The sequence below is a fragment of the Mauremys mutica genome, chromosome 4 (genome assembly GCF_020497125.1).
Source record: "Mauremys mutica isolate MM-2020 ecotype Southern chromosome 4, ASM2049712v1, whole genome shotgun sequence".
Taxonomy (NCBI): Eukaryota; Metazoa; Chordata; order Testudines; family Geoemydidae; genus Mauremys; species Mauremys mutica.
In genome coordinates this window covers 4,668,416-4,693,774 of record NC_059075.1, presented here as the reverse complement: position 1 = coordinate 4,693,774, position 25,359 = coordinate 4,668,416, and the positions used below count along the sequence as shown (strand labels likewise).

Here is a 25,359-nt window from a genome sequence, read left to right as displayed (position 1 = left end):
GACCCTCAAACTCCATTTGGTTATGCTGGGTTCAGAGACCAAGATGTCTGAAACCTACCCACCCTGGCTATATCCTTCAGGCTAACTTGAGCTGCAGATCAGCTTGGATGGGTTGCTAGCTGTGCTACACACGATTAGTGCTAGAAGTTCTCTCTGTATAATTTAAGTTGTGACTCACTTTTGGTTGTGAACTTAGTCTTGATCCTCCCCTTCCCTGGGGTGGATCAGACCAAGCCAATCTGTCTGAAATTTTGCACATGTTGAGTGAAGTCTTCGTCCCATTAAAATCAATGGTAACACACGCATTGACTTCAGTAGGGCTGGGATTTCACCTGTGGTCTTCTACCAGGTTACAACGTCATTTAATTTTCATAATGTTTGTGGGTAATTAGACAAAGGTGATATTAAAGAGTATTTTGAACACACACACATTATAATCTCTGGGAGATCTGATGTGAATGTTACAATGTGCACAGCTGTGGATGATAGAAGCAGAAAACAAGGCCTGGAAAGGTCTGGCCTAGAACAGGGTTTCTGAGAGCACCAGGTCACCAAAACCAATAATTCTCATGGACTGTTTTGGCAGACCTAATCCCATAAAGGTCTTTTACATTCTCTGAGCACAGGCTCCAGTGGAGATTTTAATCCACACAATGAGATTTGCAGTTGTTTACATGACACTTAATATTTCACGACATGCAAATACATTAAATCTTTCATAGACTATATGTTTTAGCAATCTGTCTCAGAACATTTTGTAAAGCTTCTTAAATACTTGAGTAAATTCCCAGACAAAAACTTTGTTAAACTTGAGGGGGTTTATTTTTTCAAATTTTACCTGAACTTAAAATTTTTTGGCTTTGTAATGTTTCGTTTGATAAAAATGCAATGTTGTTTTAAGAGTTACAACTCTCATTCCAACACAACCAGTTTTTGTTTGTCTGATAACTGTACTAACACTAACATTGTAGGCAGACCTGTGCAGAGGATGGAGGTTCCATTTCATGAAGTATTTTGAGATTTCAACATTTGACTTCATTCCAAATTGCAGTGAAAATTTTAAATTTTCAAATTCTCCATAAAGGAAAATTAAAAAAATAATCAGTCAATTTTTGTCAATCAAAGAAAGGTGTTTCTATAAAAATCAAACTCTTTTGTTTTGATTTTGACTTTTTAAAATGTTGTATTATTTTATAATACATAATATAATACAAAATCCCAAAAATCAAAACCAAAAAACCAGTTTGCAGATTCCAAGACCCACAGAGACCACTGTGGTCATGTAGCCTGGCCTCCTGTATAATGAGAGGCCACAGAACGTCCCTGAAATAATTCCTGGTTGAACTAGAGCATATCTTTTTTTAAAAATCCAATCTTGATTTAAAAAATTGCCAGTGATAGAGAATCTGCAGCCGTTTCAAAAAGGAAAATTGAAATTGTTCATTATGAAAATGCTGAAATGTCTGATTTAGACTTTGTCAGACTTTTGGGAGGCAGGAGGCCGTCTGAAATGACATTCCAGCAAAATTGATCTGATTTTTAAAAGCATGTCAGTTCCAACAGAAATGTATATTCTAACAGAATTATGGTTCTCTCCAAGTTTCTCCAGCCAGTTCTAATTGTAAGCAAAGTGTCTCCTCCTTCAGTGAGAAAATATATTGCATGTAAAGATGTTAATGGCATTTCTGTGTGTGAATCAAGAAATACCCTAAGGCGATTGCATTTTAATAAGAGCTCAAATATCATTTCATCATATGTACAGCAAATCATATTAGGCTTTTCCTAATTTAAGGAACAAAAATTTACACTGTGGTAAACTGTTAGTATATCACAGTGCATTTGAAAATGCCACTTCAAACTCTGTGTTTATTGTGCAATATCTGCATACGTATCTAAATAATATACTGTGGCTATAACTATACATTCGTAGGACTAGGACTGAAGTATGGAACGGAGGTATTGTATTTTCAGGTTGCAGTACATGATGCCATTTGGAATTGATTCTGTTATATGTGGCAGCTATGCATAATGTATTTGCTCTGACAGAGAATTTGAAGCAGGGGTGGGAAAACTACAGCCCGTGGGAAAACTACAGCCTGCGAGCCATTTTAAGCTGGCCCATGAGCTCCCACCGGGGCGCCAGGTCAGGGTACCTCACCATGCGGCTCGGCTCTGCTCCGGCGCTCCAGCCAGGGCACTGGGTCGGGGGGCTGCATCACGCGGCTTGGCCCTGCTCCGGCGCTCCAGCACTCCAGCCAGGGTGCCGGGGCGGTGTACCACGGGGCTCCCGGAAGCCACAGCATGGTCCCACTCTGAGGGTCGGGGCCCGTTCCAACCATAGGAGCCAGAGAAGGGACATGCCACTGCTTCCAGGAGCCACTGGAGGTATGCTCTGCTCAGAGCCTGCATCCCTGAGCCTCTCCCCGTACCCCAACCCCCTGCCCCAGCCCTGATCCCCCTCCCACTCTCCAAACCCCTCGATCCCAGCCCGGAGCACCCTCCTGCACCCCAAACTTCTCATTCCCAGCCCCACCCCAGAGCCCGCACCCCCAAACGGAACCTACGCCCCTTCCCGCACCCCTGTGCCAGCCCTGATCCCCCTCCAAACCCCTCGATCCCAGCCCGGAGCACCCTCCTGCACCCCAAACTTCTCATTCCCAGCCTCACCCCAGAGCCCGCACCCCCAAACGGAACCTGCACCCCTTCCCACACCCCAACCCCAATTTCGTGAGCATTCATGGCCTGCCATACAATTTCCATTCCCAAATGTGGCCCGCAGGCCAAAAAGTTTGCCCACCCCTGATCTGGAGTCATAATAGTCTGAATATCCAGTGTCAGTCACTTTAGCCATGCAAGACCTCTTTGTAGAAGATTTCTTTATTTAGCAGACCAATTTTCTCCTGGACCAAAAATGACACTTGAGAATTACTTAATAACCAAGGAGAAATGAACAATCTTAGTGCATATTTTCTCAAAGGGTGAGACATTTAAAGGTAGACTTGAGATGTGCATGTAGCAAAAGGGCCCTTCACCAAACGGTACTCTAGCAGATGAATAAAGATTGCAGTTGAAAATTCAAATCCTTTTTTTGAGAACTGTTTTATCATTTCGTGTTTCTGTATGTCTGTGTTCTGCAGGCAAAGCCTATGCCCCAGAGTTCTACTACGACACCTACAGCCCCCTCTGGCAGAACAGACCCCGGGTTTACTCCTACAGTCTGCAGTGGACTCAAATGAACCCCGATGCTGTGGACCGCATCCTTGCATACCGTTTAGGGATTAGACAGGTGAGGTTATAATTTGCTTCTTACAACAGGTGCCTGTTTACTGTTGTGCCCCTCTGTGACAACTGTCCTGCCCTTTGTTTTCGTCTCATCTTGTGCGAAACTCAGAATTTATACTTTCCTTTCTTTGAAGATTTGCTGCAGTTCCACAAAGTCAGTCCAGAACCACTTACAAATCCTTGAGGCTAATTTGCGTATTTCCCATGTGACAATGCAGAGATTAAAGAGGTATTCCTCAGGGGGTTCAGAGGAAGTTCAGCTCAAGAGATATTAGAAAGATTACCTGAAAGAAACTTGCAACCAAATTAAACTTTTTATATCTAGCCATATATCAATGTATCTTTTGCTATGTCTCCCTATAAAAATAGATAAATATAGCGATTGTTATATCTTTCATACACAGGCATCTTGTCATCTTTGAGATCTTGAAAACTTTACTTAAACATATTTAAATATATAGCCCTTGTGATTTTGACATTTTAGAACAGAATTGATGTAGTGAAGGATGGACAGTACCAGTCCATCTGCAGAAGAACTATTACATTAATATATAAAAGTTAGCAGTCAGAATTAGTCTGTCATTTGGGAATTTTTTAAAGCAACATCAGCTATCTTCTAATAAGATGACTGCAATAATTAAACTAGCAGAACAAAACTGTACATTGCTAAACTGTGATTAACAGGCAATGCCTCCTCTTACTCCCACCCATAACATGTGGCCAAACAAATGGATGTTTTTGGACTTCTGTATTGATCTCAGTACGCCTAACCTAAACCTTGGAAGTATGTATTCTAAACTAGAGTATATTATTGCTGGTTATTATGGTCCTCTCTGGATTCTGGACTACTTGTATGTGCTAAGCCCTACAGATGTACTGCAGCTTAATCACCATGCGAGTTGAAGACATTTTTATCTACAATATTTCTACACATTGTAGAGGGAAAAATGCCTGATTCCAAAATATCCTTGTGGAATGGGTTCTTCCTCAGCCACTAACACTTTCTCAGTCCAAGTTTTAACCTACAGCTGGTGGAGAGGTGATGTACAGGGTGTGGCAGACTATATCTTCCCTTCTGAATTAATGCATCAGACCTGTGATGCCCCCAGACCTTACCAAGTCAAGCTGCAGCTGCCCTGAACTCAAACTTACACTCCGTTGTCCTACATGATTAAGGCTGTAAGATTTCTGGTTGAAAAGATGCAGTCATAGTTGGTTAAAGGGCTGGTTTTGGTGTAGCATGGAGCATGCCTTCCAAAGCAGGGCAGCAGTACAGAAGAGACGCTGTGGGTCCTGCTGGGTTTTTTGAAGGCAAGCATGATGGAGGAGGGGCCGGGCCAAATTTGAGTTGGTGTGGTGACCCCGCGAGTGAGTGGCGTTGCCACTTGGCGCACAGCTTCACATAACCGCTCAACTATAGAAAGCTGTTGCTGTGTCTCCTTTACAGCCTTATCCATGGTGGACTGAATCAAGTGATTGTGCTGGTTCTGTCATAATCTATTTGATATTAAATTGTTTTATGAGTATCAGTGGTTCATGCCTTTCTTACTAGGGACTGCCACTAATTGTTTCTGAACTAGAAGGTTTGATTACATTGTACCTAAGAAAGCATATTCGTGCTGAGGGAATATGGATCAGCTACTGTGGATGATTCTTAAAGAGAAACCTTTGTAAAATTATAAAGTGCGAAAGTATTTCTTCAGTCATGAATGTCTTACAGTCCTTTTACTGGGCTGAGATTTATATGTGCTAAAGCATGCATACAATGTAAGCATGTTTCCTATAACGATTAACCAATATATTTGTGCTGCTGTGAGTGTCTGGCTCTTTTGCGTTGGGCCTAGAATAGGTCAGAATGGTTTTGGCACAATGACTGTCACACTCGATAGCCTGGTGTTTAGGGCACTGGCATGGGAAGTGGGAGACCTAGGCTATAGTCTGATCCAGAAATCTTATGGTTAAAGTACTGGACTGGGACTCGGGATATATGGGTTCAGTCCCCAGCAATGTCACTGGCTTCAGGATAGCTGCTCTCAGTCAGGGGCGGCTCTACAAATTTGGCCGCCCCAAGCAGTCATGCCCGGGAGGCGCCCCCGAGCCGCGGGAGCAGCGGACCTCCCGCGGGCATGACTGCGGAGGGTCCGCTAGTCGCGCGGCTCGGCTGGACCTCCCGCAGCTGCGGGCGGTTCGCTGGTCCGGTGGCTCCGGTTGAGCTGCCGCAGTCATGCCTGCGGGAGGTCCAGCCGAGCCGCGGGACCAGCGAACCGTCCGCAGTCATGCCTGCGGGAGGTCCACTGGAGCCACCGGCCAAGCGTCCCCTCCACAGTCATGCCTGCGGCAGGTCCGCTGCTCCCGGGGCTCCGGTGGACCTCCCGCAGGCATGACTGCGGCACGTCCGCCGGCCCAGCCTGCCGCCCCCCCGGGAAAAGGCCGCCCCAGGCGGGTGCTTGCCCCGCTGGGCTCTGGAGCCGGCCCTGCTCTCAGTTCCTGTAGCTTAGTGAGTAGAGAACTGGACTGGGACTAAGGAGACATGAGGGAGGGGGAGTCTAGTCTCAGTTCTGCCACTAGCCTGCCTGGTGGCCTTGGGCATTTCCCTTCCCTCTCTGTACAGTGGAGATAGTGGTATTGTTCTCCTGTGCAGAGCACTTTGACATCCGCTGCTGAAAAGTGCTACCTAAAAGCTAAGTACTATTACGAGTAATTGGTTTGGATCAATGGGTCAGACCTGAAAGAACATCAGCCTCCAATGAGGCAGCCCTCTTTTGGAACCTATTTTTTTCCCATCTTTAGTTGAACTCCAAACAGAGATTTCTGTGTCCTCAAACACCTAGATCCAGAGATGCGCAGGGAGACGCTTGCATTCTAGAATCAAAGAAAAGCCACAGTGGGAAGGCCTTCCCTTAACAATTTGCTTCAGGAGGGATTGTGTCCTTTTCTGATGCAAAAGAAGAAGAGACTCCATTGGCTTCCATAGTTGTTGGTGATGTATCAGAATTAAACTCTTTGGAGCAATGACCATGTCTATGTGTATGTTTTGCACATAGCACAATAGGGCCCTAATCCTGGCTGGAACCTTTGAGTGCCACTATAATACTAACAATCATATATCCCAGACAGCCTCCTGATCGGTAAATTCTTCACCAGGCATAGCATGAGAGGTGGAGCAGGTTGATTACCTCTTTCTTGAGCTACAATTACTACCTGCTAATAAAACAAAGAAAGAAGAGGTCTTTCCTTTTATTCTGTGTAAGTGTGTCTGTGATCTTAAACGTATAATTTATATCTGAGAAATTACCCGCTACCTTTCATTCTTTATGTTAAGACCTTCCAGCTGACACTTGTAAATTGACACTTCTACCAAAAGGAAATGCTGTAGGACATGTAAAGTGTTACACAGATTGGTGGTTAAAATAAAAAGGCCTCCAGGGTAGGCCTGGGAAGCAAATCAAAGAATGTTCCTAAAGATAAGAGTCTTTTTCAAAGGTTGGAATGTTAACAATGGGGAGTTTGCTTACCTTGGTAGTTTCGATACATGCATGCTGAAAGCCATGCAGTGGGATTTCAGCTAATGGAACAATTCACTGGCATTCAGTTCATTGCCATAAGGTTTTGAAACTGTTCCTTGCTGGTCTCTCATTGCTAGTGATATTTGTATTTACATTTCTGCTAAACAAAGTTGGTTCTCATTAGCCAGTGAAAGAGGCTGGCCACTTTCACTTTTGCAGCTAGTTTTGTTTCTGTTTTCTTTCATTCTGTAGCACTAGCTATTGGGTCAGATTGATAAAGGTATTTAGGTGCCTAATTATGCAATCAGGTGCCTATTGAGATTTTCCAAAGTGCCTCAGCAGGTGAAGCATCTAACGCCTACAGAAAGAAAATGGGTGTTAAGTGCCTAACTCACTTAGACATTTTTGACAATCTCAGAGAGCACCTGTCTGCATCATAAGGCACCTAAATACCTTTGCCAATCAGGCCCAAAGCCCCAGAAAATGATTAAAAGTCAAAAAGTCCATGGTGAATTAAAAAAGAAATCATGACAATATTTCTGTGTATTTTAGAATTTTTAGCCTTCCTTACCCATTCCATTTTAATTACCTTTCATTGGGTCTTAAATTAGTAGATCCTTTAATCAAATTTCATTAACAATACTTTACATCAACATACTCAAAATATTTTTCTTTCATCTATCTGGGGCTACATTTAAATTTTGTGTGAGCCATTTACACGTTTTCATATGATTTCTCCTGAAACAAGGGTGCTAAGAGTTCTGATTCTGTTTGCTAACAGCAGTTTGCCCTCAGAAATGTTTGTGTTCAGATACTTTACTTTGCAATATGTGTTCTGTTTTTTTTCAGACAGATTGGGCAGGAATGATATGGAATCAGCTTTCATACTGTAGCTAGAAATGGACACTGTCATGCTATGCTTGGTCTTCACTAGAGAGGATGTGAGGGAGATTCCCACACCTGAGCTTTAAGGTGACAAATCTGAGGAACTGTCCAAACTGAGGTGTCAATAGAGGAGGTTTTTGAACCAATTGATAAATTAAACAGTAATAAGTCACCTGGACCAGATGTATTCACCCAAGTGTTCTGAAGGAACTCAAATATGAAACTGCAGAACTACTAGATTAAATCAGATTCTGTACCAGATGACTAGAGGATAGCTAATGTGATACCAGTATTTTTTTTAAAACTCCAAAGGCGATCCTGGCAATTACAGGCTGGTAAGCCTAACTTCAGTACCAGGCAAATTGGTTGAAACCATAATAAAGAACAGAATTATCAGACACATAAATGAGCGCGATTTGTTGGGCAAGCATCAACATAGCTTTTCTAAAGGGAAATCACGCCTCACCAATCTATTAGAATACTTTGAGGGGATCAACAAACATGTGGACAAGGCTGAGCCAGTGGATATAGTGTACTTTAGAGTTTCAGAAAGCCTTTGACAAGGCCCCTCACCAAAGGCTCTGATGCAAAGCAAGCAGTCATAGGCTAAGAGGAAAGGGCCTCTCATGGATCAGTAACTGGTTAAAAGACAGGAAACAAAGAGTAGGAATAAATGGTCAGTTTTCAAACTGGAAACAGGTAAATAGTGGTGTCTCCAAGGGATCTGTAGTGGGACCAATACTGTTCAACATATTTATAAATGATCTGAAAAAACGGGTGAAGGGTTAAGTGACAAAATGTGCAGATGATACAAAAATTACTCAAGATAGTCACATCCAAAGCAGACTGTGATGAGTTAAAAAGGAATCTCACAAAATTGGATGACTGAGCAACAAAATGGCAGATGAAATTACTTATTCCTGTTCTTTTAGTGTTGATAAATGCAAAGTAATGAACATTGGAAAACATAATCCCAGCTATACATGCACAATGATGGGGTCAAAATTAGCTGTTACCAGTCCATAAAGAGATCTTGGAGCCATTGAGGATAGTTCTCTGAAAACATCCACGTAGGGTGCAGTGGGCGTCAAAAAAGATAACATAATGTTGGGAATCATTAGGAAAGGGATAGAAAATAAGTCATAATGCCACTGTGTAAATCCATGGTCCTCCCATACCTTGAATACTGCGTGCAGTTCTGGTTGCCCCATCTCAGAAAGATATATTAGAAATGGAAGAGGTACAGAGACGTGCAGCACAATGATTAGGGGCATGGAGTAGCTTCTATTTGAGAGATTTAAAAGACTGGGATTGTCTATCTTGAGAGACGACTAAGCAGGGATATGATAGAAGTCTGTAAAATCATGACTGGTGTGGAGAAAGTGAATAAGGAAGTGTTATTTACTCCTCATAACACAAGAACTAGGGGTCACCCAATGAAATTAATGGGCAGCAGGACAAAAGAACGTATTTCTTCACACAACACAGTCAACCTTGCAACTGATTGCCAGGGGATGTTGTGAAGGCCAAAACTATAACTTGGTTAAAACAGAATTAGACACCTCTATGCAGGATAGGTCCATCAATGGCTATTAGCCAGGATGCTCTGGGTGTCCCTAAACCTCTGACTGCCAGAAGCTGGGAGTGGATGACAAGGGATGGACCACTCAATAATTGCCCTGTTCTGTGCATTCCCTCTGGGGCACCTGGCACTGGCCACTGTCGGAAGACAAGATACTGGGCTCGATGTACCATTGGTCCGATGCAGTATGGCCGTTCTTATGTTCTAAGCCTTTCTGAATCCAGCTGGCCTGATTCTCCGCTCACTTTGTAACAGAGCATACCAGCCCTTTAAGGCTTGTAAAGGGAACCCATATGGGCCTGTACCAGGATTTCCTGGGACAGACAATGCTCTTCCTGATAAGGTGAAGTGGTCTCAGGGAAGCAGTCAGGACATCATGATGCTGACTTTGGTTTTAGCCCCTGAGGCTGATCTTCCACAAATAGGAGGAGCTGGAACTTCCCTCAGAAGTGGTGAGGAATCAGGTTGGTCCCTTATGCTTCCACCCAAGCTCTGTCTCTCAGAACTAGGAGTCAGTGCCCCTGGTCACTCCTGGAAAGTGAAGGGCAGGTCAGTTTGTTTACTTGTATCTTATTTATTTTGGAAGACTTGGCTGATCTGGCTGTTTTGATAAGGCTTAGATCAGGGGTAGGCAACCTATGGCACGGGTGCCGAAGGCGGCACACAAGCTGATTGTCAGTGGCACTCACACTGCCCGGGTCCTGCCCACCGGTCCAGGGGGCTCTGCATTTTAATTTAATTTTAAATGAAGCTTCTTGAACATTTTAAAAACCGTATTTACTTTACATACAACAATAGTTTAGTTATGTATTATAGACTTATAGAAAGAGACCTTCTAAAATGTTAAAATGTACGACTGGCACGCGAAACCTTAAATTAGAGTGAATAAATGAAGACTGGGCACAGCACTGCTGAAAGGTTGCCGACCTCTGGCTTAGATAAAGAACCCAGATGGGGAACTGACAAGTGCCCAGTACCCACCTTCTTTGTACGACCTGCCACATGCAGGCTTCCCAAAGCATCCCAGCCAAAGAAACGTCTGTTCTTGTAGCTATTATTTATTATATGAAGGTTTCAAGCATTTGTTGTGGGGGGACGGTATTTTTTTTTGGTTTGATTCTATGTTTCTTTTTATTTGGCTGGCCACAAATGGCCTAGGTAGCAAGGTCCTCAAACACCCTCTTTAATTAAAAAAAGAAGAGGGAGACTCTTATAAAAAAGGGGAAGGAGATGAATGCATTGGCAGGTTGGAGGATACTCCTGGGAGGTGACCCAGAGACAAGATAACCCACAAGGAAGGCACTAGAAACTTAGAGCTAGAGGTGGAAGGCCCACAGGAACAGAGGTTCTCCTATGGTATTAGCAAATCCTGCAAGAGCCCAAAGTGGAACCCAGAATATCCTGAGTTCCAGGCCATTTTATGAAGCACAAGACCATGCTTTCATCAGTCAGCCAATATTGAGTATATTGCTCTAAAATTAAGACTTCTGCATGGCCTTGTTTGAGAAAGTGGCAGTTTTTAGTGTGTGAGTTTTTTAAAATTTCCTGAAGTGTTGTGAAGCACTAGTGATAGATTATTGGCTAGGTAGGAAGGTTAGTGTCTGTGTGTGATAGATAAAGAGTGTCACATTTATCCCATTAACAAAATGCTTGTTACATTACTAATACTGAAATCAGAGACTTAAAAAACTTTTCCTGCTTTCCGTACAAAATTGATGCGTTGCTTTTTTATTCTGGGAAAAAATCAGATAACATTTTCAGAGTATACAGTCTATGGCATGTTTATACCTGCTGGGCTCTTCGGTGTGAATGTAAAGAGACTGAAGCAAGATGAAATCTCTTGATGTCTTAATGCAATTTTCATAAAATGTTTGCTTTCTCCTCAACATTTTGTGCATTTGGTGGACCGTTGTGGAAGCTTGTGCATGGTATAAATGTAACAGTTCAATTGTTAAATATAAAAGAAACCTGATGGTAAAAGATTGCAGACTAACTTTTTCCTCATGAAAAAGAAATTGTGGTGCTGTAAAATCGTTCTTTGATTATAGAGCACTCTAAGGAAATTGGGGTGTCAGCCAATCAGAGTGTAGTAATGCTGCAGAGTTAAAGGTATCTCTTTGTACGGTTTTCCCATTTATGCCGTCTCTGGTCTGCCTGGCTCAGGCACTCACATGTTTGCTGGCAGCACAGCAGAAGCTGAAAACTCCAAAATGGCAGTGAATGATCTCACCTCACATTAAGCGGTGGGGGCCATTGTCTGGCTTATTGGAAATGGTGTGTGCCCCTTTGAGGGCTAGAGTGCCAGGGAGTGATTTTGGGGGGCAGGGATAGTTCAGTGGTTTGAGCATTGGCCTGCTAAACCCAGGGTTGTGAGTTCAATCCTTGCAGGGGCCACTTAGGGATCTGGGGCAAAAATCAGTAGTTGGTCCTGCTAGTGAAGGCAGGGGGCTGGACTCAATGACCTTTTAAGGTCCCTTCCAGTTCTAGGAGATAGGTATATCTCCTATTATTAAAAAAACTGCAGTGGCAGCCCAGCTCAGCAGGACTCATTTCTACCCCCAGAAGAGAGGGGGAACTATCTAGGTCCATGCCAGTGCAGGGAAAACCCTCATTTACCGGGACCCGGTGGAGCAGCGCCCACTCTCTTGCTCACGGAAGTGGTGAAATACCAGGTCTCCTCAGGATGTGCTGTGTGCATTGCACTAGTTGTTTCTTTCTCAGGGGACTGGGAAGGAATTTTCCCCTCACTGCCAGATTGACCAAGGTGAAGCAGGTTCGGGGATTGCTTAGTTTGGTGAACATGAAATGGGAACTAGGTTATGATGTTGAACTCAGTATGTAAATGTGGGGCGGGTGTCCAGTGCAGATAAAATGGATTGGGAAGGGATTGAAAAGAGGTATTCTTTAAAGGAGCAGAAACGGGGCTCAGGGCTCCCATGACAGGTATGACAGGGAGCCAACCCTTCCTCCTTTATAGCCCATTGCTTAACCCTCTTTCGGGGGGTGCGGAGGGGGTGAAGTCCCAGCAGCACGTTGGCTGGGGCCCAGGATGGGTGATAGGGTGGGCTGACAGAAGCCCACACTGTACATTGAAATGATTATGGAATGACCTGCACCATGCACTTTTATTGGCCAGGTATTCCCAGACATTTAAGAATAAAACTGCACCCTAATTAAATCACATCCATTGTCTCCCGTCCTGTTTCCAGCAGAACAGGGACAATGAGAACATACAGGGGAAAGAGTTGGGAGTGGACGACAGGGGATGGATCACTTGATGATTACCTGCTCTGTTCATTCCCTCTGGGGCACCTGGCATTGGCCACGGGCAGAAGACAGGCTATTGGGCTAGATGGACCTTTGGTCTGACCCTGTATGGATCATCTTATGTTCTTATGAGACAGGGGCCTGACTCTGTTATGCTACTTTAGGCCACTGTGGGGGGATAAGTAGGCCTTAGAGGAGTTGGAAACATCGCCCTGAAAATGCCGCCTGTATATTTACCTATATTTACCAGCAAATTATAATTTAAATGAAAGTGAGTTTTGTGAAATGTATTCACTTGAACATACACAAAATCCAAGTTGCTGGAAACAAATGCTGTGTACGTTACGTGAGAGGAGGACCTTTTGCCATCTTCCACATACTCGGCCTGGTGCAAGGAAAAAGCCAGTTAAGATCAGGGCATTTTCATTTGCTCTGTCACAGAGCATGTATAAAAACTAGGGATTAAAAATGCAAATATTTCTATTTTTCAGCCACCCTGAAACAAGTGCTCATGGCTGTAATATTTCATATGGGGAGGGGGGGAAGAGAAGGTGTAGAGCAGGCTAATTCAAATATATATTGAATGCTTTTAACATTGTTCTCTTTATGGAAAATTTCAAACAGCCTCAGCAGAGGGACGTGTGCAGTCTTACAGGGTTGTTCATGGCATGAATTTGCTTTTGTGAGGCTAGATAAGGCTTTTTTTAAATTCATCTTGTTACATCAGTTCTTGTGAAATAACAGAGAGAGAGAGTTTGGCAAATACAGTGAATACAGCATGCGAAGGCATGCTTCTTATTGATTCTGTGGAGTTTGGTAAATTGAGTTGGAGACGCAACGGTGCTGTTGTACAATTTTCATTTTGTAATATTATTGATAACTGTTAGGCTCATTCCACAGCAGATGGGACTTGAATTCCAAATGTGGCAAGCGGAGCCCTGTCATTGTAAACATTATATGCAATGGCCAATAAGGTAGTGAATGATTCTTTTAATTGAAATTCTTCGTATGAGTTAGGCAGGGGACTGTATTTGTATGAAAATCATTCAATTGGCAACAATAGAGAGAGAGAACAATATTCAGAACATGAAGGTTGCTCAGTTAATCACTCAAAAATCAAGAAATTTCAAAGTTAAGAGTTTACCTGAAACCTTAACCCAGCAAATGCTGATTCTCTACTTCTGGTCTAGGAGCATCTTAGCTCACCAGTCCTATTTACGTTAATGGTGCTGCTGCTGGAATAAGGTCCTAGCTATTGAAGTTCTCCTTCCAGGAAGTGCCTAAATGGACCTTTGACTCCCGCTGAAGATAATGGGCTAAATTCTCTTCTGGTGTAAATAGACAAAACTCCATTGAAGTCAATAGAACTGTATCCTTTGACACCAACAGGGAACTCAGGTCATTGAGCTAATTTCTGTCCTCGTGATGCTACACATGGGCAGTGTGACAGATATGATGGTATCCTGCAATGTCCTGGGCAAACCTTGTGGAATTAAGTTAAACCATATTGAGTTGCATTTAGTACCTATGGTGTCCATTGTATTGCAAATGCAAATCTCTGCGTGCTGTGCAGATTTTCTCTGTGCTTTTCCCTTCAAGGTACTTGCTTTCACTGCTGCTGACACTTATGCAATTCACACCATTACAGATGCCCCATACGCTGCCACCATATATTTGTCACAGAAGCTGGCATATTATGTCAATACAAGTAATTGCTGCCTGCTCAGACTGCCTTGATTAGTTTTTCATTATACAGTATAAACGTGCAAGAGTAAATTTAAACCTGCTCAGCACATTACGGTACAAAACATATCTTTATGCAGTGGGTATGATGCACAGTTCTCTGTTAGCACTTCTAGTATCTAGCTTGCATTAATGAATTTACCTCTTGAGCATTACGGGAAAGACAGTTGCTTTGTCCGGTCATGTATTAGCAGATACCAAATTGTATCAACTACAATAATTGCAAGAATGGGTCTTGAATGGAACCTTTCTGTTACTCTACCATTAATGTTGTTGTTGTTGTTTGTATTATTGTTGTGCTTAGGAGACCTAATCATAGACCCAGTACCCATTTGTGCTAGGGCCTGTACAAACAAACAGAACAAAACAACAGACCTGCTGCAAGAAGCTCACAATCTAAATATACAAGAAACAACAGATAGATACAGACAGATGGGGGAGCACAAGGAAACCGGGAGACGATATTGGTCAGTATGACAGGCAGTGGTCACAGCACACAAGCTTCCTACTTGATCTGAAGTTTTTAGTAGGCATCACCGCACAGGAGAGCTTTAAGAAGGGTTTTGATAGAGTACAATGACATGACTTTGGAGGTGTTTGCAGGGCGCTCATCCCAGGGATGAGGGGCAGTGTAGGAACCATCGTTTCTTGAAAGGTGACATACATTGGAGAGTGCTAGCAGTCTGGTGGTGCCTCAACCAATTGGGAGCACATTATGTCATCTCTAGGGATGTAGTATTTCCATATCTCCAAAGTTCAGTGCCTACAAAGAAGTAAGAAACAATTTGATAATAGCATTCATAAGATGGTATGATCAGATTTCATTGTTCAGTTATGTTTTAGGAATTCTGAATCTTTCATATTTATTGTCATGGTTTGTTTGGTTTTTTTTAAATTTTGTTTTTGTTAATTTTTCAATGGCCCACTTTGAAAGGAACCCTCTTGCCAACTTGCTGAGAAAGCCTAGAGGCTTGCAAGTGGGCCCAGATTTCAGAAGAGCTCAGCTCCCGTTTAGGCACCTAAAGAAGTGGCCCGATTTTCAAATGAGCTCAGTACATTGGCTGTATGTTGGGTGCTCAGCTCCTTTGAAAATCTGTTCCCAAGTTTGGAAAACTTGGTCTTTGGCTGTTTTGAATTGTTATTCCTTTGCTCGTATTATCTCATTCCTCTTATTATTTATAGGTATTAACATAGTGCCTAGAAGTCCTACCCATGAACCAGGATTCTTTGTGAAAAAGTTGGTCCCTGCCCAAGGAGCTTACAATCTAATTATAAAACAAGAGAGAACTGATACAGTGAAAGCTGTACACCAAAAGAATGTGGCAATACTGGTCATCATGACAGGCAGTGGTCTCAGCTTCCTAACTGTTGTCAAGTTTTTTATAGGCATCACAGCAAAGGAGAGCTTTAAGGAGGCATTTGAGGGACAAAATGCATTAGATCTGTGGATGTTTATTGGGGCAGCATGGGAGACAGCACAAAGGTGCTTGTTTGAAAATGTAACAAGCAGGTGATGGAGGCCAGAACCATGGGCTGATCGGAAGCAGGAGTCAACATCTTGATAGTGTATGTGAGATGATGGATAGGGTGGGGATAGGCCATGAAAGGCCTTGAAAGTGAAGAAAAGTCGCTTATGTTTGACGTAATAAAGAAGGAGGAGTCTGTGAAGGCAGGCAAAGAGAAGGGGGATGTGGCCAAAGCTCTTTGCAGAAGCATTCTGCATGGATATGAGTGAGGCAAGACTGCATTTGGCAAGGCCAGAGAAAAGGATGTTGCCGTGAAAAAGGCACAAGGCAGAGAGAATTTTAGCTGTGCAGATGGGTAGGAAAGGCCGCATTTTAGAACTGTTCTGCAGAAAGAATCTACACGGGCTGGATGGAGAGAGGCTTGAGTCGAAGATGACACCCAGGCTACAGGCCTGAGTGAGAGGCGGGATGGTGGTGTTATCCACACTAATTGAGAAAAGAGGCAACAGGGAGGGTTTTAGCCATGTTGGACTTCAGCTGGTGGCTAGACATCCACAAGAAGATGTCGGAAAGATAGGCCAAGATTTTAGTTTGGACCAAAGGAGACAAGTCTGAGGTAGGGATGACAGTGAGTTGTCAACATAGAGAGGGTATTGAATTGTGTTTGCAGATGAGATTACCCAGAGATAATGTGTAGAGGGAGAAGAGAAAGAGTCCTCAATTAATTGTTCTTACAATAGCTAATCCAGCTATACGGACTCACTCACACACACCACATCCATTCTTTACGTGCACTCTCCTGCTGCAGAGATGTCTGGGATTCCTAAGTCATATTCCTGACTTTGATTAACACTATCAGACTGGTAACTTACCAAAAGATTAATCCATTATGTGTGTGGGGGAGGATGGGGGCATTATCATAACCTTGTACACAAAACGATGACAACGGCATGACCTTATACTTCAGTGAAGAATATGAAATTTCATATGCTTTAGAGTTTACACTCTCATCTATCATTACCAAAATTAATTTCCACATAAAAAATTCAGCCTGTGCATAGCATTATGCCTTAACTTTCATTACTTCCTTCTCAGCAGAAAACTGTATAATATGAATGGATTTCTGCTGATAAATGTAGTGGATCAGTCAGACTTTTAGAGAGGCAGTAGAAGAAAATGATGTGAGTGGAAAAGCAATTTCATGATCGGAGCTGCTAAAGCTAGAGGGATGTATTTTCATAACATTATTTGCATCTGATTACATTTTGACGCTTGATTTAGGTATTCAGACTCCACCTACATGACAAAAAGTTTTGAGTTGTTTCATCCATTTATAGAATCATAAAATCGTAGGAGCAGAAGGAACCTCAAGAGGTCATCTAGTCCAGTCCCCTGCATTCATGGCAGGACTAAGTATTATCTAGACCATCCCTGACAGGTGTTTGTCTAACCTGCTCTTAAAAATCTCCAATGCTGGAGATTCCACAACCTCCCCAGGCAATTTGTTCAAGTGCTTAACCACCCTGACAGGAACTTTATCCTAATGTCCAACCTAAACCTTGCTTGCTGCAATTTAAGCCCATTGTGTCTTGTCCTATCCTCAGAGGTTAAGGAGAACAATTTTTCTTCCTCCTCTTTGTAACAACTTTTTAATGTACTTAAAACTGTTATGTCCCCTCTCAGTCTTTTCTTCTCCAGACTAAACAAACCCATTTTTTCAGTCTTCCCTCATAGGTCATGTTTCTAGACCTTTAATCATTTTTGTTATTCTTCTGTGGACTTTCTCCAGTTTGTCCACATCATTCCTGAAATGTGGTACCCAGAACTGAACACAATACTCAAGTTGAGGCCTAATCGGTGCAGAGTAAAATGGAAGAATTACTTTTCATGTCTTGCTTACAACACTCCTGCTAATACATCCCAGAATGATGTTTGATTTTTTTTGCAACAGTGTTACACTGTTGACTTATATTTAGCTTGTGGTCCATTATGAACCCCAGATCCCTTTCCTCAGGACTCTTATATATGTACAACTGATTGTTCCTTCCTAAGTGGAGTACTTTGCATTTGTCCTTATTGAATTTCATCCTATTTACCTCAAACCATTTCTCCAGTTTGTTCAGATCATTTTGAACTGTAATCCTGTCCTCCAAAGCATGTGCAACCCTCCCAGTACCATCCACAAACTTTGTAAGTGTACTCTATATGCCATTATCTCAATCATTGATGAAGATATTGAATAGAACTGGACCCAGAACTGATCCCTGTGGTAGCCCACTTGATATGCCCTTCCAGCTTGACCGTGAACCACTGATAACTACTCTCTGGGAACGGTTTTCCAACCACTTATGCACCCACCTTATAGTAGCTCCATCTAGGTTGCATTTCCCTAGTTTGTTTATGAGAAGGTTATGCAAAACCATATCAAAAGCCTTTCTGAAGTCAAGATATACCACATCTACCACTTCCTCACATTCACAAGGCTTGTTAACCCATCAAAGAAAGCGCTTTGGTTGGTTTGACATGATTTGTTCTTGAGATGATTTGTTCTGCTGACTGTTATCACTTTACTATCTTCTAGGTCTCTGCAAATTGATTTCTTAATTATTTGCCCCATTCTCTTTCTGGGCACTGACGTTAAGATGACTGGTCTGTAATTCCCTGAGTTGTCCTTGTTTCCCTTTTTATAGATGGGCACTATATTTGCCCTTTTCCAGTCCTCTGGAATCTTTCCCATCTCCCATGACTTTTTGAAGATAATCGCTAATGTCTCAGATATCTCCTCAGTCAGTTCCTTGAGTATTACAGGATGCATTTCATCAGGCCCTGGTGACTTGAAGACATCTAACTTGTCTACGTAATTTTTAACTTGTTCTTTCTCTATTTTAGCCTCTGATCCTACTTCATTTTCACTGGCATTCACTATGTTAGATGTCCAATTGCTACTAAACTTTTTTGGTGAAAACTTAAACAGAAAGGTAATTTAGCCTTCTACCATTTCCACATTTTCTGTTATGGTTTTTTTTCCCCTCATTGAGTAATGGGCCTACCCTGTCCTTGGTCTCCCTCTTGCTTCTAATGTGTTATGCTCCGAGCTGCAGTATATAGATTTTCATGATAGCACATTTAGGCCCCAGTCCAGTGATCTGTGTAGCTGAGATACAAACTCTTTTATATTCACAGGTTAGGTTGGGGCATAACCTTCTTTAGATCATGGGGTCATGCACAGGGGTTACTACAGTCTTGGGATAGCTGCAGCTGTGAGGACAATAAAAGTACAGGACAGTGACTTCAAGAGCAAGAAAGGTGGGAAGCTAATCTCTTCTTCACCCAGCAGTGAACACCGTCCAGAAGGACACATGTTTTCTCAGGTATCAGATCCAAATTGCCTAATGTTAGTTGCTAAAAAGATTTTTAAATTCTGGGCATTGACTTTTTATATCATTTGTTATCATTACAAATGTACAAATTTTCTCTTTGGGCAACAACAGTGGGTTCATTCTTAGCATTGATTTCATATAGTTGTTCCCCAAGTCCATGAACATTCACCCATGGAAACTGACAGGGAAATAGCTCAAGAAACCTTTTAAAATTCAGGATAAGTATAAATGTTGTGTCAATAGCTCACAATGCATTTTATGAGAGAGACACAGGAAAAGTTAGTGCTGCGTGCCTCATATTCACCATGCTCTGCAACTTAAAAGATGGCAAAAAAATAACTACTATATTAAAAGACCAGTCAACATAATGAAAAGTCCGACAGATACAGCATCCTCTTTTGTGGAGATGGCTAAGAGTGTGTTTATAAGGATGCCTACAATTCAGGCAGCGCAGCACTAAATCCTGCAGAACATAATTAAAATGCAGATTGTAATAGGTTTATTCCACTAAAATATTTGAATAAATATAGATATGTTACACACAGAACAAACCTGCATAAAAAAGAACATTTTTAAGATGAAAAGCCAAGCACTGAAAAGTTAGGAAACGCCAGTATTAAGGATGTCTGTGGTGTTTTCTCCCCACACCCCATCTCCTTGTCAGATCTGTCTCCTCTCCCTCAAGTTGGGGATTGGTCCTGCTTTGAGCAGGGGGTTGAACTAGATGACTTCCTGAGGTCTCTTCCAACCTGGATCTTCTATGATTCTATGAACCTCCTTCCCCTGCCTCACTGGTTCCCAATCCCGTGTCCTTGCCAGGCCAGTTCCAGTGTGACCCAAGGCTACTCATCCAATATATCAGTCTCCTCTCTCCACCTACCTACTCCCAGTTCCCCCCCACATACACACACACACACATTTCCCAACCCACAGAGTCTGTGGCTAGCTTGTGTCAGTCTCCCTGCCCCTCACCCCTGGCAGTTTGTCCCAATCTACTCCCCTTTCCCCACCTGTATGTCTGGCTCTTGTCCCCTCTGCAGTCAAATCAGGCAGCTTCCACCTCTCTGTCACAATCTCCAGGCTCTCAGGTCAGGTGCTCCGACCGGGCACAGCTCATAGCAGCCCGGAGTTGCAATTATAGGAGAAAGTCCCGCTCAGCCCTCGACAGGAGCATACCCAGTGCGGATGGAATCTCTGGGGAATGTAGCTGCTAAGCCTGGCATTTAAAGTCTCTGCTGCGCATGTGTGAACTGTAATTTTTCAAAGGCTTATAACTTAGTACCGAATGTGGGCAGATTTTCACAAGGATGGCAAATTGTAAGTCCCTGCCACAAAGCCTCCTCCCTGATCACATATCCAAATCCATTCTCCGAAGCATGGAGGCGCTAGAGTTTTTCAAAGAAAGAGTTGTCAGAATTTTTTAACATGGGAAAAAACGACTTTCTTTTCCCCGTCCTCAGTCTTGGAAACAGCTGACCCATTTTTGCTGAAATTAAAAATTAGCCTCAGCCCAAACTGTTGATGTTTGCCCAAGTTGCAAGCAACTAAAAACAGGGTCTTATAATGGGAAATGTTAGGCAACCCTAATAACAGGCAGAGCTATGTGTAATTTACTATGGACTTGAATGGTGCAGGCTCAATCCCCATGTGCATGCCTGTCAGACCAGCTACCATTCACTGCGGAAAGCTCCCTGGGAGTGTGCAGTAGGCTGGGATGGGACAGAGTGAAGGAGCCACATGGGTGGTAATCTTCCCAGAAGTGTCAATTCTGAGGAATGGACTGCTCCTGCCAGGGAGAGGATGGATGGCTGAGGGACTCGTCTCTCTGAAGACTCTTAACAGTGAGTGAGTTGAGGAGGGACAAGGAGAGGGATGGTGAAGAGTTGAAAAAGGGGGTTGAGAAGCACAGGCAGAGTGGGGCAGGTTTGTAATCGGGAAGCTTGAAAATACCCCTGTGGTTTCTGATCCAGGTTGGATCCAAAACCCAGAAAATACTCCAGGATCTGGTGGTCCGCAGGCCAGAAAAAAGGAGGCTGTGATAATCAAGGTTTGACATGATGAGGGCTTCGACAAGAGTTCTGGCTGAGTGGGCAGAGAGGAAAGCCTGGATTTTAGAGAAGGCGAGTAAGAAGTAAGAAACGCTACCTGGTTTTGTGAATGGTTGGAATATGTAGGTCCAGTATGAGGACCAAGTCAAAGATAACACATAGGTTAGAGACCTAAGTGGCTGGGACGATAGTGGTGGTCTCCACAGTGATGGAGAAACGGGAAGAGGATAGGGATGTTTCAAAAAAAGCAAGAGCCCAGTTTTGGCCATGTTGAGGCCATGAAGATAATGACTGGACACCCACAAAGAAATGTCGGAAAGATAGGCTGAGACAGTAGATAGGATGAAGGAAGAGAGCTCATCAGTAGACAGGTAGATTTGCGAGGTGTGAGATTTAAGATGAAGTAATGCAGTATATAGTGACTAGCCAATGCACGCTTCTCTTCCAGCAGTGTTCTCATGTGCAGAAAGCACAGACTGCTTACAGACAGTATCGGCCTGATCCGAAGCCCATTGATGTCAACAGGAAGGTTCTCACTGATTTCTGTGGGCTCGGATCAGGCCTCCTGTGAGTGAACATTTGACAAACAGGAGGAACAGTAGGGGGTTGGTGGGTCTCTTCTACTCCCAAATGGGGGGTGGCACCACAGTTATTTAAAACAACCCCAAAGGAGCTTATTGAGCTGTGTTTCCGAGGTGGGACTGACACTCACTCTAAAGGGAGCAAGTGCCCGCAGAGAGTTAGAAAGGAGAATGCTTGTGTGCAGTTTGTATGCTGCCGTCTCCAGTGCTGGCTCTGTGGCCGCTCAATCCTTTCCCCTCCCCAGGATCTCACTGAGCCATGCCACTGCCAGGCAGAGTGAGAAGAAGCTGCCTCAGGAAAGTTAAAGAAGGTTTTCAACTTTCAAAAAATAGCTCCCTGTCAAAAAAAAATATTTGAAAGGTCTTTAGTACACGCACTTTTCCTGACCACTGGTAAAGCTGCATAGGAGGAAAATAACAAGGGCTGTTTAAGAATTCCATGTGAGCAAGAAGCAATTAATCTCTGGTTGTATCTAGTGCCTTTTTACTCACATCCAGATACATTTGCCTCTGCAGTTAAAGAAATGCTGCACTAGTCACAGTACAAAAGCTACTTGGTGAACTTCAGAGCCTTGTCCTCCTGCTGCCATTACAACAGCTAAGTGTCTTACGGCTTCCGACACACCTGAGTGCACTGAACTGGATCTGAATGTGTGAAGATGTGCAAAATGGTTTTGCATGTTTCTTCTTGTGCTGCCAATGAGATGTTTGTTTCTTTTCTTCTTCGCCTTTTTTTTTTAACTGCGGCTTGTTTAAAAGGTACACAGAAGGGCAACAAAAATGATTAGGGGTATGAAACAGCTTCCGTAGGAAGAGAGATTAAAAAGACTGGGACTTTTCAGCTTGGAAAAGAGATGACTAAGGAGGGATATGATAGACATCTCTAATATCTTGACTGTTGTGGGAAAAGTGAATAAGGAAATGTTATTTACTCCTTCACATAACACAAGAACTAGGGGTCACCCAATGAAATTAATAGGCAGCAGTTTAAAATAAACAAAACAAAGTACTTCTTCACACAATGCACAGTCAACCTGTGGAACTCTTTGCCAGGGGATGTTGTGAAGGCCAAAACTATAACAGGATTCAGAAAAGACCTAGATAAGTTCCTTGGACAATAGGTCCATCAATGGCTATTAGTCAGGATGGGCAAGGATGCAGCCCCATGCTCGGAGTGTCCCTAGCCTCTGTTTGCCAAAAGTTGGAAGTGGATGACAGGCGATGGATCATTTGATTGCCTGTTCTCTTCATTCCCTCTGAAGAACCTGGCATTGGCCACTGTCAGAAGACAGAATACTGGGCTAGCTGGACCATTGGTCTGACCCAGTGTGGTCGTTCTTATGTTCTTTATTAATTTTTATTCAGTCAAGTTATTGGTGCAAGTAGGAGAGGAGCTGAGGAAAAGCCTAAATGTGATTTATGCATCTCTAACTGTACTGAACATTTGCTATATTTTTAGAGAGGCTGGGGACTGCATGATGGATGGGCAGAGAGTTTAAATAAAATCAGAGACAACCAAACATTTGATTTTTCACTGGTGTGAGGGTAAAAGTGCGCTTAAAATTTGTTGTTGGCTGTATTAAAATATTCTTTGCATTGCTTGTTTTGGCCAGAAATGGAAATACTACATCAAGGGGAAAGTGATTTTTTCACTCAGCAAGTCTCTACTGGCCAAAACACAAGAAGCTGTGGCAATTTCTAAAGAGAGCCTGATCTCATGAGATATGTGGCTTGGTGTCTAAGACCCAAGAAATTTGGATAAACTTTTAAAGTCCTGGATGTTTGTATGAACTGAAGCTCCTAACTCTTTTGATGTCTGCCTAGAACTAATATAACCCTGCTAATAACTAGGGCATCTATAAAAAGCTGCTTTCCAAACAAGACTATTGCTTACCCAATTAGCAATAATGGATTCACAGCCTTCCAGCCAATCCTGTAAGCCTTCTGTCACACAGGTAGTCATTCTCCTGAATACACATAACTGGGCTCAATACAGGGGTAACTGGGTGAAATTTAAGGGCCTGTGTTATACAGGAGGTCAGACGGGATAATCTGCTGGTCCCTTCTGGCTTTAAACTCTATGGGTAGGTCTGTCGAGTACAGACACTGCAAGTCCAGCTAGCAGAGAGATAAATAGCACTGTAGATGGTGAGGCATGGCTAAGACACGCCAGACCTTAGGGTATGCACATGGGTCACTAAAAACCCAAGCAGTGCTTCCCACATCTACACGGCTTTTTTTGTAGCTCCCCCTTACTAGGTCCTTTCTCTTCTGCCTCCCCCCACCAGCCTTTTACTGGCTTGTGGCTCCACATACTCTACCTGCTGCCGCCATTGTAGACAAGGCCTATGAAGCTCTGACTAGTTCCATTGCCTGCTCGTGTGTAGGTCTGTGCAGGATGGGAGCCTGAGACTGTAAGCTCTTGGGAGCTGGGAGTTTCTCTTACCACGTGTTTGTACATCACCTAGCACAATGTCCCCCCCAGTCTTGGTTAGGGCTTCTGGGCACTATTCAAGAACAGTAATAATAGTCTTACCCTTAAATGGGACTGAGATGGTCAGAACGTCTCACAATTGTGCTGGAGCAGGGAGCCACTATTGATCTGTCGGTAGCTGCATTTGCCATAACTGTGACCAAGAGGGATGACAATATTTTTAGAAGATCCCAATAACTTTCAGCTATGGCAGGAAATGGGCAGATGGTGGGCAAGTTTATGTTGGCTGTTTTTTTAAGACCAACCCCGCTTCGTAATCCCTTAATCACACATTCCCCCAAGCTTCTAGCTGTGGGAACGGTATAACGAGTGTTACAGCACACAGCCAGTGCTAGCGGATACATGCTTACCTTAAATAACATGTATTATACAAATGATGAGACATAGGATTGATGGTGAGTTTTTCTCTAATGGACTGCATTGCTTCCTGGCCACTGAATGGGGCCATTTGATCTGTTCTTTTGTTACAGAAACCATTTCATCCTCTAAATTAAATGTATCCATTTTTAAATGAATAAAAATCATATCATCATTCATTAGTAAACAAACCAGAAATGAACTGCCTCTGTGCTTTCTTAACAAAAACACATTCACACTTTGAGAACTTCATTAATGAACCTGGTCGAGATTTCCCTTACTCTTGTGAACCGTAACTATCTGCAGGGAAAACGTTCATGTCTGAGAATTGACCTAATTTTTGTTAAATAGCATTATCTGATGAAAGCAACATAGGCAACAATTGCATGAACTTTCCATGGAAATGCACCTCAACATCATCTAATCGCCTTGTTACTCAGTGATCGATTTATGCAAGAGACTCGTGAAGGTTGCTTGTAATGCAGTCTTGGTTTTCCATTTCATTATTTAAGAATCCTTGTTTATTTACAGTATTGGCTGAGTAGTAAAGCACTACTCTGCGATACTTAAAAAGGCTTTCTGTTGTCGTCTTGATTGCTACGATCTTCATTAACTTGTCACTGCACAGTTATTTAGTATGAAAGAGTGGTGGTTCATGAATAGCGTTTACAAATCATCATAAAATCAATTAGTTTAGCAGTGATGGGGACACACTAGCTGTCATTCTCCAGATTTTTCAAGAGAGAATGGTACAATTCAGGCAACCCA

The 25,359-nt window shown here is 42.9% G+C and overlaps 1 protein-coding gene across 4 annotated transcripts in view; it reads left to right on the top strand.

Annotated features, from left to right (window-relative positions):
- The window catches only part of MDGA2 (MAM domain containing glycosylphosphatidylinositol anchor 2), a 633,934-nt gene that overhangs the window by 536,541 nt on the left and 72,034 nt on the right, over positions 1–25,359 (top strand). For all 4 annotated transcript variants that reach the window (XM_045015357.1, XM_045015355.1, XM_045015354.1 and 1 more), the window contains exon 10: positions 3,138–3,286. In XM_045015357.1, coding sequence (XP_044871292.1) covers positions 3,138–3,286 — 149 coding nt within the window. The remainder of the gene's footprint in view (positions 1–3,137; positions 3,287–25,359) is intronic.